At 38.5% G+C, this 21,157-nt stretch overlaps 1 protein-coding gene across 1 annotated transcript in view; it reads left to right on the top strand.

The window, feature by feature from the left end:
- Positions 1-21,157, top strand: part of BMP5 (bone morphogenetic protein 5) — a 138,875-nt gene that overhangs the window by 86,963 nt on the left and 30,755 nt on the right. The window contains exon 2 of the mRNA XM_075202518.1: positions 14,070-14,262. Within this exon, the coding sequence (XP_075058619.1) occupies positions 14,070-14,262 (193 nt within the window). The remainder of the gene's footprint in view (positions 1-14,069; positions 14,263-21,157) is intronic.

Raw genomic sequence — 21,157 nt, 5'->3', positions numbered from 1 at the left:
ACTGACATTGTGTGCTAGCACTACTATGCTGAAAGCATAAGGAAGACGAGGATGACCCTACCGGTGCTGCTGCTGATGGCATTACACCTACCCAGTGGGCTGTCAAGGTCATGTAGTCTTTTGTTTGACCAGTAACGCTTGTCCACATATCTGTAGTTAAGTGGATAGTGGGTACAATGGCATTTTCTAGGGACTGAATTACTTTTTGCTTAACCTACCAATACAACTGAGGAATTGCTATTCAGGAGAAATTGAATTAAGATGGAATTTGGTTGCATGGACACATGACCTCAACTAATCTGCTAAAACCTAATGCATTGATTGCAGAAATTGGACTCACATCTAATGCTAACATAGCTGTCATGGCTTTAGTGATCTGCTGTGCAACAGGATGCTAGCAGTCATACTTCATCCCTCTTACAAACGATTACTTCACAGACAATTGTTTCTTGTCAGTTGTTAAAAATATGCTTACTCTTTTTGCTTTCCTTCTGTAAAGACGTATCACCCCCAGCAGCAGCAGCATTTGTACCGTGCAAGGATGCCTCTTAGGAATCATTGATTGCATTAGGGCAGTCAGTTTGAATTTGAAAATTGGATACTCGACTACATACTAATAATGAGGAGGTTGATGATGTAGGTTGATGGTGAAGATAACATGAGATGTCTATCAATTCTGCTGCTAGCTGATGCTGGACTGCTTGTTACTATACACAATTTTCCACCTTTTGACAAATTATTTGCAAATCATGTAACTGCCTACTTCTGCTTATTGTGGCATCACAAAAGCTACAGATGTCTTGACAAATGTTGTCTGGGTTGGGATAAAAATATTGTCAAACACAACAGGTACTTTATTTGGTCTTATGCCCTGGCATGACAATGCGCTTATCATGGGTATGAGGTGGTAACACTGGTGGCTGTCTTACTTGGATACAGTCATCCTCCTCATTATCTTGTTCAAGTACAACACATTCATCATTTTTCAGTTCCACAAGTACCCCCCTCATCTTGTTGCACATTAGCAAGTTCCAAACTAGCATCCTCAATTTATTTGTCTAAATCATCATTACTACTCATCCTCACATTTCCAAAATGTTGAGATATTTTGGAAGGAGGCTGCTCTATAATTACAATGTCAGAAACTGAAATATCAGACTAACATATAGCACTCATGGATACCCTTAGTCTCTTCTCAGGATTCTGTGAATGCCCAAATTGTTCTTCAGCATCATTGTCCTTTTCATGAATTGATGTGGCTGTCTTGGAGGTGACAGTGACATATCTACACTCTGAATTAGAAGGTGGTAAATGGGAATTTAATGAAGACGCATGACCAGGTTGGGCAAGTTCTTTTCCAATGGGCATTCTAGCACGTGTAACAACAGTAGCAAGACATTCCTAGCAAAAGGTGGACATGTTCTGAGCCTTTTCTTGCCACTGTGGGTGGTGTATGGAATGTTAGCGATTTTTTTTTTTTTTACAAATCACCACATTCTTCAGGAACTTTTCCCTTAACCCTGCCATCAAGAGCTGATGTTTTCTTTGAAACTGACAAACAATGATACTGCCCCTCACAAAATTACATTACAATTTAAACGCTTAGGATTTTAAAAGCAAGACATATGTATATATATATATATATATATATATATATATATATATATATATACATATAGTTGTTTTTTTGGGGGGGGGAGGGTGCTGCTCACAGTCAAAGAGCACCATGAATTTTGGCCAATTAGTAGTAAAGATGTCACTGATACTGCCCGCACACAACTGCATTCAGATAGAAACACTTGGGATTTTAAAAGCAAGACATATATATATATATATATTCTTTGTGTCCTGCTCACAAATTAAGAGCACCCTGTTTTTTTACACTAAATAGATTATATGTCACTGATACTGACCCTCACACAATTGCTTTCGTATTAAAACACTTGGGGTTTTAAAAGCTAGAAATATATAATTTGGGGAGCTGGCAGGGCCATCTTAACAACATTATGGGCCCCCGGGCAAAGCAGTGCACCGGGGCTCCTAGATATATATATATATATATATATATATATATATATATGTATACAGATACAGATATAGATATAAAGAGATAGAGATAGATAGATGTACTTGCTCAGTGACCCTTGAAGGTTTTTATTGCAGGTTTTTTTCTTTTGCAGGATTATTTATTCTCATTAAGAGCCGTGCCTATGGGGCCCCCTTGCCTGTGGGGCCCCCGGGCAGCTGCCTATCGTGCCCAATAGAAAAGATGGCCCTGGGAGCTGCTCACAGTCAAACAGCACACTGCTTTTTCTCCACTAAATAGTTCAAATTTCACTGATACTGATCCATACACAACTACCTTCAGATTGAAGCACTTTGATTCATAAAGCAAGAAGGAATATTTTTTGTCGACTCCTAATTAGTTTACTGCTATGCTATAACTACCAGTAGTCAGTAGTACTCTTTACTCACTCACACCCAATTTATCAGCACCCATTTCAAGTAGACTCATCTGTAAAGATTTAGGCTTTGTGTAGGCTTTGTGTAGTAAAATCACAGATTTTTCAATATAAATTGTGGTGTACTTCTGTAATATAAACCATGCCATACTATCATACATAGTAAAGTATAGCACATTATGATAAGTAATAGCTGGTGGGTGGGAAAAGGCAGGAATTTAGGAAATCACAGAAATCAAATGCTGCAAACCATACAGTCAAGAGCTAGGAGTTGTGCAGTGCCGTAGCTGTCATAAGTCATGCTGTGAGTGATGGAGGTTCATAAAGAACAGTTTACAAAGGAGGAGAAGCCCTGCAACTATATGTCTTTATTTATTGACATCTTGTGAAATGTACTGACTTCTTATGAAATTATATGCATGATTTAAACCAGTGATGGGCAAACTAAGGCCCGCGGGCCAGATCCGGCCCACTTTGCACTTCTATCGGGGCCGCTATTATGCTGTGAATAATTCAAATATAAATACAGAAACTAAATACATCCCTGTGTGAGACATGCGATGCTTCTCCCTTTTACGCTGAACCAATAAGAACACAGATTGTCGTTGATCACGTGAAGATCACCCTGCATGCTTTGTTGGTTACTGACGCTGTAACGTAAGTTAGTCTGTTATGGAATGTGCGAAAAGCATGGAGGTACTGCTGTGCTATGCTGTGCATAACATTCCAACCCCAAAATGTCTAATAGGAAAAGGAAAGTGGATTCCGAGTGCCGTGTTTTCAAAGATGAATGGACCTATAAGTACTTTTTCACAGTTTGTAAGGATAAACCAGTGTGCCTCATCTGTTATGAAACCGTAGCAGTCTACAAAGAATACAACATTTCCCGCCACTTCATTTCTAAGCATCAAAATGCCAATTATGAAGCCATGACTGAATCTGAAAGGAAACAAAAAGCAGAAGATCTTCGCAAAAAATTACCAGGTCAGCAACATTTTTTTATGAAAATAAATAGTTCTCAGAAAGCAGCTACACATGCAAGTTATATTGTAGCATACAATATTGCTAAAAGCAATAAAGCTCTTTGTGATGGGGACAGGCCCGGCGCTCCCATTAGGCAACCTTAGGCAGTTGCCTAGGGCGCCGGGACCTGCAGGGCGCCGCTGACTAGATTTTCTAATCTAGTCAGCGGTTCAGCGGCACGAGAGAGATGCACAGCAGCGGTGGCGGGGCGGCCGCCGCTGTTTTTTAATGTCCGCATGATCACTGACGTCAGTCAGTGATCATGTGATAGTCTGTCCGGCGCCTCTGAGGTATCACACTGTCTGTCACTGACAGACAGTGTGAATAAAGTTATTCCCCCCTCCTCTCCCCTCTCAGCATGCATCGCGAGGAGCAGCTAGAGGAAGATAAGGTAAGTGAAATCTATTTTTTTTTTAATTTAGTGTGTTCGGGGGGCGCGGGCGGGGGCGGCTTGCCTAGGGCGCCGAGAACCCTTGCACCGCCCCTGGATGGGGAGTTTGTTAAACACTGTATGCTCCAAGTTTATGATGTTTTATATCCTAAAAAGGATTTTGAGACTGTAAGCTTATCTAGAAAAACTGTGACGTCTAGAGTCGAAGGAATAAATAAAAATCTGACATCACAGTTGATGTCAAAGATAAGTAAATTTAAATTCTGCTCCATTACTATGGATGAAAGCACGGACATAAATGATACTGCTCAGTTGCTATTATTTATAAGAGGTGTTGATGAAAACTTTTCTATTACAGAGGAATTAGCATCCATGCGGTCGTTAAAGGGAACAACAACAGGGTCAGATATTTTTCTTGCATTTCTGGAAGGCCTATCAACTTTGAAAGTACCTATAACAAGCATATGCAATATTACGACGGATGGAGCACCAAGCATGATAGGAAAAAATCTGGATTTGTTGGTAACTTTAATCAAAAAATATCCCGAGAACAACGTTGTCTTTCTACATTGCGCCATTCACCAAGAGGCCTTGTGTACATCTGCCTTGAATATGAAACCTGTGCTTGATGTAATTGTGAAACTTGTAAATACTATTCGATCTCGTGCACTTACTCACTGACAATTTCGAGACTTTCTTGACTCCAAACAATCTGAATACTCTGATGTGCTGTACTACACAAAAATAAGATGGCTTAGTGCAGGACGCGTCTTCGAGCGAGTTTGGCAGCTGAAAGATGAGATAGTGTCATTCTTCCATGAGAAACAGTGGTCTGTGGAGTGTGAAATGTTGGAAGATACAACATGGCTTTCTGACTTTGCATTTTTCACAGATTATCTCTAACACATGAGCAAGTTGAATGTTAAGATGCAAGGGAAAAATCAATTTATCAATGATATCTGGGGCCATCTCAGAAGTTTTAAACGACAACTTGCTCTGTTTGCTAATCAGCTAGCTAAGAACGACTTGTCTCACTTCCCGAGGTTAAATTCAATAGCCCCAGTGAAGAAAGACAAACTAAAGAGCTACGAAGACAGTCTGAGAAAACTCAATCTTGAATTTAAATGAAGATTTGAAGACTTCAATGCCATTGAAAAAGACTTGGATGTTTTCAGCATGCCTTTTAATGAAAACTGTGAAAAAGTGAAACCGATCTTGCAACTTGAATTAATTGAATTGTAATCTTCCAATCACCTCAAACAGTTGTTTATCAATGTCCCAAAATTAGAGTTCTACAAGTGTTTGTCGAAATCCAGTTTCCCAAATCTGATATCTCACGCTCAGAAAGTAAGTGCTATGTTTGCTTCATCTTATATATGTAAACAGGTGTTTTCTACAATGAAACTTAGAAAGAGTTCAATTAGAAACAGACTGACAGATGAGCATTTAACTTCACTTCTCAGAATCAGTACATCCCGGTTCGAACCAGATTACGAGGAACTTATAGAAATGCAGTCACAGCTTCATTCATCACATTAGTTTTATAATAATTTGTATTATATAAAGCTAATGTGATTGTATTGTATTATATATTTCGATATTTAAGTTTGTTAATAAATTCATTTGGCCCACCTAAAGTTTTTCATTTTTATTCGGCCCGCTGCGGAAAAAGTTTGCCCATCACTGATTTAAACCATAGTTGCCTACTCTCCTGGAATGTCCGGGAGACTCTCAAATTTCTGGGAGTCTTCCCGGTCTCCCGGGAGTGCAGGGCAACCTCAGATCCTGGCCAGGTCGATACGTTATGTAATAGAGGGGGTGTGGCGTAGTGACGCAATTCACGCGTTATAATGGTCCTGCCCCTTGATGTTATAGGCAAAAAATAGTGATGACCGTTTAGGGGGTGGAGTCAATGATTCTCTGAGCCCTGCCCACACACACCCACTTGCCCCCTAGACTGCCCAGAAAGCAAATTGCCAAAGTTGACAAGTATGGTTTAAAATAATGTTCTATTTATCAAGCCTTAACTCCTGTAAAGACAGCACTGTTCACTGATGAAACACTAATTTAAGTACCTGGACTATCTATTAAAGCCCTCTGGCCGTTGAAAGCTATTACTCAGCTGCCCCATTGCTCAGCAGCCCCAGGAACATTTTTTATTGTTGATATTCAGTGAGAAAAGATAAGTGGGGTCCTGACAAATAGACCCCTAAATTTGTTTTTCTTTAAAATGTGATTGAACATTTCAGCTAACGTAATAAAAACATTCAAACACACAGCTGTGACAAATATAATGGTGACAATCCTGATGACCCCTCATTCTCATGATTAATTAAAAACATAAATGAACCTAAGCCAAGAAGTATTTTAGGTAAAAAAACATGAGGGCTTCCTGTGCTAAGCCTATTTTTGCACTTTTTTGGGTGGTCCCATTCCAACATTAACAACAGTATAAGTAAATTATTTATATAATACCCACCCAAATTTTATTTTGTTTTTTTCTTTAAGAACATGGGAATTCAAGCTAAAGTATTTGATCTGCATCTCAAGAATGCCCATGCACTGCCTTGCCTTATCTGACAGATAGTGTAAAATTTTGCTCAAATTCAAAATAAAAAAAAATCAAAACAGATCCACACAACCTCAGGACCAGTCTGATTTCACAAGTCAGGTGTCGCTGAATGAAACGCGTCAGTGGAGTTCACTGATTATCTAAACACCACAAGAAGAAATCTATTTTGAGCATTTCATCTCTCTGAGAGTTCAAACGCTTAAGTCCATTCATTATTGCAGACAGAACCACTGCATACACAGCACACAGCATAAAAACGGGACAGGAAGTATCTCACTCACTGCGGGCGGGAGTATTTCTCGTGTGGACTGTATTTGTGTGGACATAATTCTATCTACCAGGACAGTACCGCTGCATTATATTTGAATGCATTTACTATCTATTTGCTAAGTCTGGAAGTTCACTAATGAATGTAAGAGATTGATAAGTCCCGATTATATGCTGGAAGATTCTAAGAAACATATCTGAGATTCCCATGCATAGTGTATATCTGCCATCATAAATATTTGCTACGGACATATGTATTTTCAGCTGAGAAAGCTTTGATTTATATTTAACAAATTGGAATATTATCTTATAGAAAGATCGTCTGAGCACTTTGAAATGTCACAGCCATTCATGATATAAAAGTTATATTCATGTGACTGAATATCCTGATGAGACTGTAGAAACTGACAACTTTTAGGTCTCACGGTTTAAAGACGATATATTGATAATTGTGCTACAAGATTTGTGGTTGGTACTATATATTTCCAGACAACCAATTTAATGTGATTTAATAACATCTGTTTTGAAATCCTATATGATTATTTGCTGATTTATAGACAGTGGCGGTAAAATCAGTGCACTGAATAGAGTTTATTGCATTTTTACACACATATATAAATATATATATATATATATATATATATAATGTATTTTATATATTTCACAGACTCATGATTGGATAGTGGTGTTTTCAATTTCCAGCGCTGTAAATATTTTCTTGTCAAGGTGCTGTATAAAAGCCTATATTTCAAATGGGATCCATTCAGTGCAAAAGCGCCTGTAGCACTGTAGCACTAAGCACCTGTGATAAAACACTTCCCATACTGCTTAAAATATTAATGAACAATTAAACAATGGTCAGTGTAGCCTACAAAATTCTCAGCATGCCACAGTTCTAGAGAGCCTGGGCTGGTTTAGGGTGTTTACTTTTTTCCCCATTTGAACTACAATGGCTCAGAACAATTTTATCTTATATTTAACAAAGTGGTGAACTATGGTTTGGGGAGTATGTTATTCAATTAAGGTTTATTTTAAAATTGTTTATGTTTTAAGGGACCCCAGTCCATTATACTAGGACTACTGGGGTAGCAAATGTGTCACTGTTGGGCCTCCATTTCTTGAAAATAATTCTGGTCCCCACAAACCAGAGGGGTCAGGAAGAGACCCAGTACTATTAACATTGAGGTTTCTCGGAGGCAGGGGGCATCAGTTCTCTGCTGACCAGCCTGAGCTGATTTTCACTATTGAAGGGTCCTGTAATATTGTGTACCAGCCCAGACTCTCTAGAGCTGGGGTAGGTTGAGGATTTGTGGACTGTGTATGGGAGCACATTTTAATTTTTTTTATTTATCTTCTATACTTTAAACAATGGAGTTCCTGAGAAGCTGGCACTGAAACTGAGATCTATGGAGGCTGGTTCCATTATTGCTGCAGTACTATCCCCCATAGAAATTAATGGTAGAGTAGCAGTGTTCTAGGCTATCACTGGTCACTGCAGCATTGTAAACAGGGACGGGGTTGTCTGATTCTCCACTGGGTATTAATTATTTACCTGATTTGTGGTGAATAGGGGCTGCTTTGCAAATTAGTTAGCTGACAGTGAATCTCTGAAATTCAGACAAATCGATTTACCTGTCCTTACATCCTTCACTCGGTTCCCTTTCATCTAACTCATTAACATTTAACTGATTCAATTTTCACTCTGATAGTGAATATAGTATAAAAATAAATAACTAGGCGCTAGAAGGATGGTATTCAAAACAAGAAGAACAAAAATGAAAAATAAAACAATTCAGTATTGAGTATTCCTGTAGCTGCTAAGATACACTGAATTACTCTTGGATATGTTGTATTATTAGACTTGTTCTATTTGATTCAATTGATTTATTTTTTATTATGTGCTTATATGTGTGTTTTTTATTTGGACTTTATTATTCATTGGTTACAGCCTCCACTTCATCCAAGTAGCCTTACATATACAGTTGTCTTTGGGACACTTAGCTAGCTGTTTAGGGAAGATTTTGGTTTATGCAACCACCAAAGAGCAAATTTTTAAAAGGATCTCTAAATGATACCTAACTAACTCAAGACAGGCAGAGTTTTTTTGCTTCCTCATTTGACCCAAGCTTCTTCCATAGCTTAGATGAGATTTCTATCTTCTAACATGTATGGTGATCTTGCCCTATGGCAGTCAGATTCTGGCCCACTTTAGCAAAGGTGCTCCAGAAGACAATTTGCACCAACCCAACTATGTTTCTATTAGGAACAGAGAGATGCTTTTTTATTTTGCCGCTACGCTGCAAACTAACTACTTCTGTTCTCACAGTGGTCTATCTTCACTGACAGCCCACTGGAGAGAATCACAATGTCTGACTATAGTTATATGATTTAAAAGGTCAGCTAGATTAAAAAGCAAGGAGTGTATAATATTTCACCTTTCATCTACCATAACAAACTAGAGTCTCGACTCTGGTCACAATACCTCTCTTCAGCCCTACCAAGATCCAGGCTAGTTTTGACTTTTGCACCACCCTTGATCTCCTCTCCACTCCAGGCCACTTCTTCCCTCTTCATCTTTTTACCCATGTACTTCATCTTTATTTTTTAACTGCACTAAATATGGTGGCATATCTGTAATGTCATTAACCTGTAACATAACATTGCCATGTCTCTATTGATGTGTTTTGATTCCCATGTTACAAATGAATAAAACAAAATAGAAAAAAGAAGAACTGGATTTCCCCTATTCCCCATTATGGGCATAATAAACTTACTCTATAAAAGAAGCATCTTGCTGAACAAATCAGCAGCATAAAAACAGACCGCTGGTCCCTTCACCATTGGTTCATATACCTTCCTTCTTATCCCTTAAATAGATTATAAATTTCAGTTAATCATTTTTTATATTTAGTGATTATAGCATTTACCGACAGTAAAAACATGTCACTCAAGTTATGTAAAAGGCCAATCATCCAAACATTTTTCTCAGTTCCATAATTTTTATTTATATGTATATAAAATAAATCGTTGGCTGAAACCCCTTGATGTGCCTCTTTTACGTCTTACAATTCATTAATACGTTCTTTTCTGTATATAAACAAAGCCTTTTTTCTTCGATCTCAACCGTTTTCCTCGAAACAACATTCTGGTTAGTACTTTTTTCAAGCAGGCACATTTTCCTTACCACAAAGGTTAAGCTAACATGTAATATCCTGAATTCTATCTCTATTGGTGAAAAATAGTTTCAACTTTCCTTCAACTGGGAATTTCACTTATTTTTGACCAATAAATTTCCTATTTAAGTTCTATTACTGTACATCCCATACACCCTTTAAATCAATCCATGCTATATTTCATTTTCTGTTTTTCAATACTTAGATCTATTAAAAATAGTAAAAATGAAATAACAGTAAAAACATAAACCACACACAAACCATTTTGTATTGCTTTAACTAGGTTTATCGGGGTAACTTTCCTTGGGTTAACAATTGTACACTGTGTGTAAATGTATTTAATTTACCTTTTTCCAATTTACATTGATTTTCTTTCTTTACTGTCTTTGCTCTCTGTAAACAGCAAAATGCTTCTAAAGCCATAAGTAGATGTTAAAAATGAAAGTTGCTATAGAAATGAGCATATTGTACTAAACATTTGGCCCCTTGTGCTACCTATGGTCTGCAGAACCACAGGGGATAGGAGGTTACAAAAGCATTCTTTATAAACACTATGGGCTAGATTTACTAAGCTGCGGGTTTGAAAAAGTGGGGATGTTGCCTATAGCAACCAATCAGATTCTAGTTTCATTTATTTAGTACCTTCTACAAAATGACAGCTAGAATCTGATTGGTTGCTATAGGCAACATCCCCACTTTTTCAAACCCGCAGCTTAGTAAATCTAGCCTTATGTGTACTAACAACAGGGACAGTAGCCAGTCACTTGTTCCTTTCCCTATCATGGTTGAGACACTATAGCGCACTGTTGTCGTGACAATAGTTACACTACTGTTAAGAGGAGAATGTTGAGAATCTCTGTACACCAACAATTGTAGTCAATAAGCCAATGGAGAGAAACTCACATACCACATACAGGTAAAACTTTTAAGAGTTTATTATTAATAAAATCAGGGAAGAATACTAACAATAATCTACTTCACTTCCATTTGACAGGCATTATGGGACTGATGCTGAGCTGGGGGTAAACCTGTTTGCTTAGTGTAAAATATACTTATCCATACCTCCCACCATGTCAGTCGTCGGTTGCCTATTAGATATCTCCTTTCCCAAAACATTCCCACCCGTGGGACAAACATGTCCCCTGGCGGGACATATCTATTGCGGCACTATGATCCTCATCAGCATAGACTTTGCTAGTGATAATATAAATAATAATAATAAAAATAATCGTTGTCATCATTTAATAGTGTATCATCTTGCATTACGCATTTGCACCCATTTTTATTATTTTTAAATGCTATGTCCCACATGTCTTGCGTGCAAATGCACCTAAGTGCTTTTTTATGGTGCACACATTTTACATCCATGTATTTTGACGCAAATGTATATAAACTCAGCATTGTGTACTATGTGTATATTCCATTTTCAAACTGAGCGACATCAAACAATTAAGTTTACTGTCAGCGTACATACAACATATATCAGCTTTCAGCATACCTTAAGCCAGGAGTTCCAATTTGAGATTTTGTGAAGGACTAATCATTTAACTGGTGAGCAGTGGCAGTCTGATAACATCACATCAGGAAGTAGGATGAGGAAGGTTTTGACAGTAGGTAAGAAATATAATAGATGTAAAATATCTAGCAGGCAGTTTCAGTACTTTATCTACTCATGAAATACCTTATAAGTAATAATGAAATGTGTTTCAGATAGCAAAGATAACACAATATTAATATGTATGATGGTTTGTGTATGGTTTGGTGCACATTACAGGGTTTTCAGCCAATTATTGGGCCAATCACACAATAAATGACCATTCGGCCCGATATTGTATTAGCAGTGATTATCGTTCCAAAGCACATCACATAGTTTCATTTGATTTTTAAACAGCGCTAAAAATCTCACCCAACAATGGAATAATTTTGTTGCAATCCTGCAGTGTGTATGCACTCATGAGTAGCAGTGTCCATAGATCTCCATGGAGTGTGCAGAGTCACCATCTCTTTAGCCGATGGTTATGATAGATAAAGAGCACAGATCTGAAGGTAAATCTTGTAAAACGTGTTTAGTGTGTACACATGAACCAGCATGGTCATTGGGACTTTTCTTTTCAGTTGTTGGTAAAATTGTTAACTGTATCGCATCGGAGTGTACCCAGCCTAAGTGTTGAAAATGGACCATTTTACTTTACAAAATATAGGGAAGGCTCTCAGTCCCCGGAATGCCTGCATGTTTAAGGTTTTTATCATTTAGAAAGATAAAAGTAGAACACACATATGACATGAGCTTTTCTGATCTATAATTGTTACTTTTATGTCTTTCTGATTGCCAAATGCAGTAAAACAGCTCTAGGATCATATTTCCATGTATCATGTAAATCCAGGTGTATCAAGAGTCCTGATAATTAGAAAATAAGCATTCTCGGAAAATCAAATGTACAAGCTTAACTAACAGCATCACGGAATAAAATGAGAAGAAATCAAGCAATGCCCACGATCCATCTGATAATGCCTTGATCCCCCAACGTAGCCTTTTACACACACCATTTTCCACCAGAAATCATGACTGTCTTGCAAAAATATGAACATGGGAGCTCTGTACCAAATATGTGTGCCATAACAAAACATTTACAAAGGAAGAGTGGCATTGTTTACCATAGTTTGCTTTGTTTTTCTTCTCCATATGTCTCTGGATATGTCCCTCTTAAAGCAGCCTTATTCATCATCATCATTTATTTATATAGCGCCACTAATTCCGCAGCGCTGAACCGAGAATGCACTCACATCAGTCCCTGCCCCAATAGAGCTTACAGTCTAAATTCCCTAAGACACACACAGACAGACTAGGGTCAATTTGATAGCAGCCAATTAACTTGCCAGCATGTTTTTTATTTCTAAACCACACTAACCTCTGCTGTAAAACATTATCCTTGATGGATTCTAAGCATTGCAACGCAATCTTTCTTTAACCATACCAAAATGTCTCCATACCAAATAGACTGTTCCACGCATAATTAATTGACTTTTATAATCCCAGCTCCTTGCAGAGACTATAAATTCCAGGGAATGAGAATTTACAAACATAGTGCCCAACAACACTGTACAAAATGTTGAAGAAAACAGATTTTTTTTTTTTTTATTTAACTTCAATAGTATTTTTATTAATTTATTTTTTCACAAGAAAACAGAAAATTTGGTGATTGTATCACCTGCAAAATGGCCTGTGCTCTGATTTTTAATTACAAGCTGAAATAATACATTTGAAACCAGTAGCGCTGTTACTGCCTATGAATATAATTACCTTTAACTATTAAACCTTGGGACTTGTAAACAGTATTTTAAAATATATATTTATTTAGTTATATATTACATAAGGACAGAGCTTCCTTTATTCACTCAATACATAAGCCATGGCTTCTTTCATCTATAGACAACATTGGCTACATAGCGTTAATACAGTTATGCTTTGTTTTGCTGCACAGTGACAATCCTTGGCGGCTAAGGAAGGAAAAATATAGAGATAGTATTTGCAGCTCCACCATGTGGGGCTGTTTTTCCAGGGGGAGAAGATAATAAATTTAGGGTTAAATAAAATGACACATCATAAATCTCAATCAATAAAACGGTATTTCCATTTTTGTTTTATAAATCATACTGCACAGGCTGCAGGCATTTTCCATGTTTCCATTCCCCCTACCCATACACATAAAAACAGTGCATAGTATTTAGCACAGCTAAAGATATATGTATTTTAGACAGACACGATTAACTTCAGTGTATTTTATAGTTTACGTGGGGGTGGCGGTATTAATAAAAATATAAACTGCAGTCTGCCAGTGATTTCTAGTTTCCATGTAAGTGGTTCCCTTACACTACAGTGTCTTCTTTCATTCTTACCTTTCCTTTGACTGTGTCTGAAACCACTTTTACGGCATGAATGTTTTAGTATTATTTACAGTTGCTCTTGTGCAATTTTAGTAAACTAATGAGGGTTTTTTTTTTTCTCATTTGAACACTATTTCTTCCTTTACCTGGAAGTTATGTCTGGATTTGTGGTTTTGCTGTTTACCCACTGTCATATAAGGCTGCCAGAATGTTTTCCTTCCTAAGCCATATAAATTCACAGTTAATCATTGCCTGTATTTAGGGCTCACTGCTGGAATTTTCTTTTTCCCTTTCAGTTGAAAAAGACAAGGACTTTTCACACCACCGAAGGCACTACAAGGAATTTCGATTTGACCTCACTCAAATCCCACATGGTGAAGCTGTGACAGCAGCTGAGTTTCGGATTTACAAGGATCGAAGCAACAATCGCTTTGGGAACGAAACTCTAAAGATTAGTATTTATCAGATCATGAAGGAATATTCCAATAGGTAGTGTATTTTTAGAATATAATTTATGCATTTCTTCTATGAATGAAAACTGTTATAACAATTCGCCCTGCAAGGACTGCAAGTCTGCAGTTTTTACACCACATGCTAGATTTCTTTTCCTTTCTCCTTGTTCTAGTCATTTTTGTTCAGCTTTCTTTATTTTATTGAGGTTGAAAGTTTGCATTTTTAGGTAGCAGGAGTGTATATTTTAAGAGATGTAGATTAAACCAAGAATTCAATCCCAGCTTCTGTTTGACTTTTCAGTAACTACTTTGGATTATGGGGGTGGCTTCATACCAGTTATAATTTCATTCTGCAGCGCCCACAGCTTTTATTTTTAGGCATGCATATGAATTAGAAAAGCAATTCTCTGTGGTACTTTACCTGTTTTCCAAATGACACTTTAAGCTTACATCAGCAAATGCAACAGTTTACAAATAGATTTAATTTATATTTGTGTCTTTAAATGTGTGTTTTTTGTTTTGTTGTAGCCTTATTGTTACAACATGCTTGATGCTTTATAATATAATTTTATAACATGTACCTTAGCTTGAATCCAATTTATTTTTTAGCTCATACTGCCTATTTTCTCAAAATGCAGACACAAATTAATAAAATTAACAGAAATAGAACCCTAGAACTGTTTTACTGCAGTTGGCTGCAAGAAGAAGCAATGAATGATAATTATGGACTGAGAAATTATCATGGCTCATGAGCGGCGAGGTCTTCTGTTTTGGGATCACTAATTATAAATGAAACAACTGTTTATCTATTTTCTCCTCTTTCTGTGACACAAATAACCATAGGGCAATCGGACACTGCACAGTGAAGGATTCTGATTGGTCCTCATAGACCTAAGGAGGCTACACATTTTTTTTTTTTAATCACATATCTCTTTTACAAAAAAATGGCTATGTCTATCTAACAGCTTCTAGCTATAAAGCGTAATGGGGACCTGTTACCTTTGTGCACTATGTATTTAGAAATAAAACAGGGTTCCCCTGGAACAATGTTCTATCAGGGGACAGAAATATTAATCAAAAATTAATTTATGCATTATATTAATACTACTCTCTTGGGCAGGTGTCATTCAGTCCACACATCATCTTTCTACTTTGAGAGACCTTCTGGTGGAGCATTCATCTAGCTCTAAATAGTTTGCAACATTCAGGAAAGTAGAACAAGAGTGATAGATAAGAAGCTCTATATAATTTTAGCCATGTCAGTTGTGTATCGTTCATCTGCCAGAATAATGAAATATTGTGAAATGTAAATTTTTAGAGGTAAATGGCAATAATAATATTTAATATATAAAGCCCTTTATTCAATTCATTTGGGGGAAAATCAGGACATATTGGCCGTGCCCTGATCTGATAAGACCACACTTGATCCAAGCACCCAAATCTCACTTTAAAAGCAGCAATATCCTAATCGTGTTTAGATCACCAATGATTGGCACTGTCCCCATGAATATTAAGATTTTGGGGGAGGATAAAGATGAGATGGTCATGCTGTATGACACCACACAAACAGTAGGTCCATTGGCCCATTGTAAATGACTCACTCTATAGCATACTTGCCAACTCTCCCGCATTTTGCGAGAGTCTCCCGAACTCCCAGGAGAGTGTGGCAATATCCCGGATTTGCCCACTTCACTAGGAAGTGCCCACACAGTGGGGCAGAATTAGTTCCCAAACGCCGCGATTCCCGGTGAAAGCGTTTGGCCCCGCCCCCCACTGTCAAATGAAGCGTTTGCGTCATTACGTCACGGGGGGCAGGTCCAAAATGACGCACATTTTGGAGCCTCGCCCCCATCATGCCCACCTCTCCCGGAAACCAACTTTGTTAAGTTGGTAAGTATGCTCTATAGCAGTGTTTTTTAATTCTTCATACACCCCCCAACAGCTCAGGTTTTGAGGATTTCTGTATGTGAAAACAGGTGGGATAATTACTGACCCAGCCAAGTAGACTAAATCACCTGTGCATGATTAAAGAAATCCTGAAAACATGAGCAGTTGGGGTGCATGGAGACTGGAGTTAAGAAATACTGCTCTTTAGTATAATATTACCAAGAGTACAACAATCCTGCAGCAGATAAACTACAAATATCCAGCTTTAATAGATATGCGCGTCTATCCTGTCTTAATTTGATTTTCAAAGCTAAGTATGCAAGCTTCATTTACATACTTTTTGATCTGTAAAATGTGCTTACAATTGCATATTTTAATTTAATAATGTAGGGAGTCTCTCTATCTAGGCCCAGATTATGAGTTCAAAGTTTTTGCTAAAATGCTGAGTTATAGAATACAGCTGTTAATTTAACAAGACACAAATGGAGAACATTTAGTTTAGGGTGGATAATGCATAATTGTATCATTGAAGCAGCATTTTGTGTTTTATTGCATCTGAGCAAGGTCATGACTAAGTACTATCTGCCTGTGTTTTATTTGCTTATGCTGTTATTAAATGAACCTTACCTGATGACAATTATCAGTGGTTCAACTACAGCATTTGTAAACATCATGCAGAACCTAGGCTTTAGTAGTATCTAGGTATCCATTGCCACTTAGCTGCCATCATTGGACTCCAGCGGTCAATGTCCAATATTAGGGACTAGAACCACATAGATTGCTTCCTGGTCTGGTGACGCCGCAATTCATATATTCATAAATAAAGGCATCATATGAGCACTGTAGAACAATTAACCTGTATGAAAATTGTGCAATATTGCCCATTCACAATCTTTTTAATTAAATATGAACAATAAAATAATAATTTACATGTGTACAGCAAGTGCTAAGCTTGTTACATCTAGTAGCCAGCCTGAATGTCCATTGTACCGCCTGTTCCTGTGTGCAAGGAATCTTGTGCATGCAAAGTGCAGAAACCACATACACTTTATGTAAACACAATGATGTCAGTTGTATGCAGTCTGCAATAATTTGTGCAATGATGCATTTACTCTTTCCTTAGAACAAAATTGCTCAAATTACTTGCTGATATAAACAAGTATTCTACCTTGTTTTGCAATTAATTGATCACGGAAAGCTATGTTAAACTGTATAAAAGTTGTTTGATATTTCTGCCTTACAATGTTAATTAAGTTTTGTCTGGAAAAATATATTGGGATCATGCAAAGGGTTTCAAACAGATGTATGAGAATAAACTGAATAACAAAGCAAACATTAAGAGCATATAAAAAATAACAATCATCATCAGCAGCTATTTATCCACAATGATATATAACTAATAGCATAAGGAAATACCTGAACTGCACAAAATGAAAAACAAAACACACACATGTTAAAGGGTTCCTTCATCTAAACATTAACAATGTACTGCCTGTGATCAGAAGTAGTGTTATTTCACCCCTAACGACCATGTAATCTGGTAATAATACAGTGCCCTTTCAAGGTCCTGGTGGCAGTAAAATAGTGCAAAGCTGTTATTGCTTAGTTGCCTGGACTTCAAATAAAAAATCAAGCTAGGCAAGGCATTTTGCTGCTATAGCAATGGTAGCCCTGCACTGTTAAACAGGGCTGCCAAGAGGAATTCAGGTCCCTGGTACAACAACTTCATGGGGCCCCTCTCATAGTTCAGCATGGCAAAAAAAAGTGGCAGTGTTGTTGTGATTGGGTGCATGGCTATGCAACGTTGGGGCATGGCTAGCAGGTGAAAAGCGCTAGGCCACCCTCCTACAAAAAAAAATCTGCATTGTTGTGTATACCATTGCCACAAGGGTGCAGTGCCCGCTCACCGGAGCGTGACATATGTCCCAGCACTCCTGACTTTCAGGCAGGGGCGGATCTAGACTTTATGTTTAGGGGGGGGCGATTTTGCATAATCACGCCCCTCCTTTGCTCTGACTGGCTGGCCTGCGTTAACCCCGCCTTCCGCCTGCGATTTGCCCCGCCCCCTCCCGTTGTGGTCGCCGGCTGGGACCACTCTGATTGGCTGACCCACATTTAGCCCTGCCCCCCGCTCGCGCTTAGCCCCGCCCCTCCCATTTTAATCAGCGGCTGGGACCTAGCTTTTTGCTGCTAGGGGGGCTAATGCCCCGATCGTCCCCCCCTGGATCCGCCACTGCTTTCAGGGCATCTAGCACCATAGTGTAGTATAGAAAGAATGCAGTGTGTACAGAAACAGTTCACAGTATTGGCCTGCCCCTTACATTGGGCAGAACACTAACCAAAAATTCCATTAGAATCAACAATTCACAGACTCTCCTGCTCTCTCCTACCTGTTCTTCTCACTTTCATCACCTATGGTTGCAGGTTTCTTTAATTGCGGTTTCTCTGGATCCTGAAATGTTGGGGGGCCCTATTTGGAAAAAAATGGGTACATTTAGAAAATTACAACCAGCCCCGGCATTAAATCAATAGCACCCACGTAATAATTAAGCCTTACTCCAGCCCCAACATTAAAATAATAGTATTCCCATTAATAAATAAACCTATTTCCCTCTCTACAAACAGCCCCAGCAATTAATTAATAGCATTTCCATATCATAAATATACCTATTTTCCTCAGCCATCGAGGCCATTAAATAATTCATAGTCACATTTAATAAAGAGACCTCATTCTCCCCAAACTCACCCCCACATTCAATAGCCCCAAAATCATCCAATGTTAAATTAATAGTCCCCACTATTAAATTGCCCCACCATCAACCCACAAACAAAATAGCACCGCATTTATTAGACACCACCTACCTCACACACACCACAAGCCCCCTGTGCCATCACACACACGACCACAAGCCCCCTGTGCTTTCACACACACTACCACAAGCCTCCTGTGTCATCACACACACACTACCACAAGCCCCCTGTGCTTGTGGTAGTGTGTGGTAGTATGTCTGGCGTTACGCCCGACATTCAATGTGAGTGGAGCAGAGAAGAAGGAAGAGGGACTCACATCATGTGAGGTGAGTATTATTTTTTTTGTTTGTTTGTTTTTTAAATAGCCTGCTCCCCCACTCTCGAAGGGGTTGGAGCCCCCATGCCCCCCCCCCCCCCGGCAAAATATAATAATAAAAAATAAATAATAAATAAATTTAAGTGTAAAAAAAAAAAAGTTGGCAGTGAGTGCCCGGGCCGTGCCCCCTGGCCGGTCCGGGCCCATGTGATTAGTACCCGACCCCCCCCTCTCTATGGCCCTGCTGTTAAACAGTCGCTGGAAGCCTAAAAAGACATTGGCCTTTTACTAGATCACTACAGAGGGTGTGTTATACTACTTCCCTAGATACTTTTTAATTCTTAGGTGGAGATCTCCTTTAATCTTTACATGACTAGTATAACGAAGAGGATTACACTAAGAACTGTGCTCTTGTGGGCAAGAAAGAAAAATGCAAATATTCCATACTTCTCTGAGGTATACTCCATCATTGCAGAAAATTTTTGGGCATCAATATTCAATTTTTAAGGATCTTTAGGGGTCTGTTTCTTATCTGGTGATAAGCCTAAACTCTAGAGAAAATGTTTGATTTTGCCAGGGAAAGGCTTATTTTTTATTTTACTAAATTCATGACTGATTTCATTCTGTGGATGGCATTAATCCTGGAATTCTACTGCAATGGACCGTTTAACTCTTGCATCCAGGTCAAGCATTGCCAGCCTTCCACTGGGGCTACATGGACAGGGATTCCGAGTGGAGGGGAGCAAGTACAAAGTACCGAGGCCCTGGCTACTCTGGGGGGCCAGTCTGTGCAAATGGGCCCCAAGAAGTTGCTGTATTGGGGCCTGAAATTCCTTTTGGTAGCCCTTCACAAGGCCACTGAAATGCAAAAGAAGGTGGGCATTGCAAGAGAAAATTAACCTTTTCCCTCTGAGTTAAAAAGATATAGTTGATCAGCTTATCAAAGATGGAGTTATTGGGTCCAGTGCTCAGTACACCTGAGGAAGTGTCTCTATATATACAGTTTAGTAGTGAAAAGAACTAGTGCTATTGGTGGACTCGTTTACATTCATGGAAGGAAATTGATAGGGTATCCTTGGCATTGGAGGGACTGGTGTGACAGAGTGTAAGTGACAGCTCTGCATAATTAAATGCTGTCACTCCCCAGCGGATCTGTGATTTTGCTACCCAGATGGACAAACAGACCTCTTGCACTGGGCTGCCCTTTTTAACATAAAGAAAGACAGATTGTACGTATTTCACTTTGAAGTGTCATCCCATGCACCCAGTGTGACTAAAGGGACTGTGTATAGGGCAGAGAGACCCCCAATACCTAGCACAATACATAAAGGAATAGTCTATCTATATACACAGGTCCTTCATATAGACAGTGATCATGTAAAATAGAGGTAAATTGCTTTGTTGCCAGTTTGATCCTTAAAAACCTGTCTGTTTTCAATGTACTCAGTAAGGTAGTCCTAAATGAGGCAAAAGCAAACTCTAAAATATATAGGACTGATGCCATTCAAGGATAGTGATTTAGTCATTTAGTCATTTAAGACTACCTTACCGAGTACAACCCACTAACCTCACATTGCGCCTGGGAATTCAACTTCTACGGACACAAATTGAGAAACTGCTCCTAGATCATTACATCTTTCAGAGCATTAAAGCAGGTGATCTTTAACACCCATTCCACTGTTGGAAAGAAACAGACAGTTGGCTACAAGTCTTGAATAAGTATGAGAGGCACTGAGTTTTAAATCTCTGAACTTTTGTCTGTGAGCCTCAGGTGTGATATTAAATTGCAGCAGCAGGGCATTTATCATAGTCTCATAACCTAAGTCCATCTCAGGTGGAAAGTCTGCAAAGGCTTCAAATGCTTTCCCTCGCAGACCAGAGGTACTGTGTCCACGGATCTTTGGGTAGTTCAAGCTGTCGGCAAGTCTTTTCAAATCCTCACAAAAAAGCATCCAAATCCCCATCCTTTTCCAGTACA

Source organism: Mixophyes fleayi, chromosome 3 (genome assembly GCF_038048845.1).
Source record: "Mixophyes fleayi isolate aMixFle1 chromosome 3, aMixFle1.hap1, whole genome shotgun sequence".
In the NCBI taxonomy this organism is placed as follows: Eukaryota; Metazoa; Chordata; class Amphibia; order Anura; family Limnodynastidae; genus Mixophyes; species Mixophyes fleayi.
This window is presented reverse-complemented; position numbering and strand designations above follow the sequence as displayed.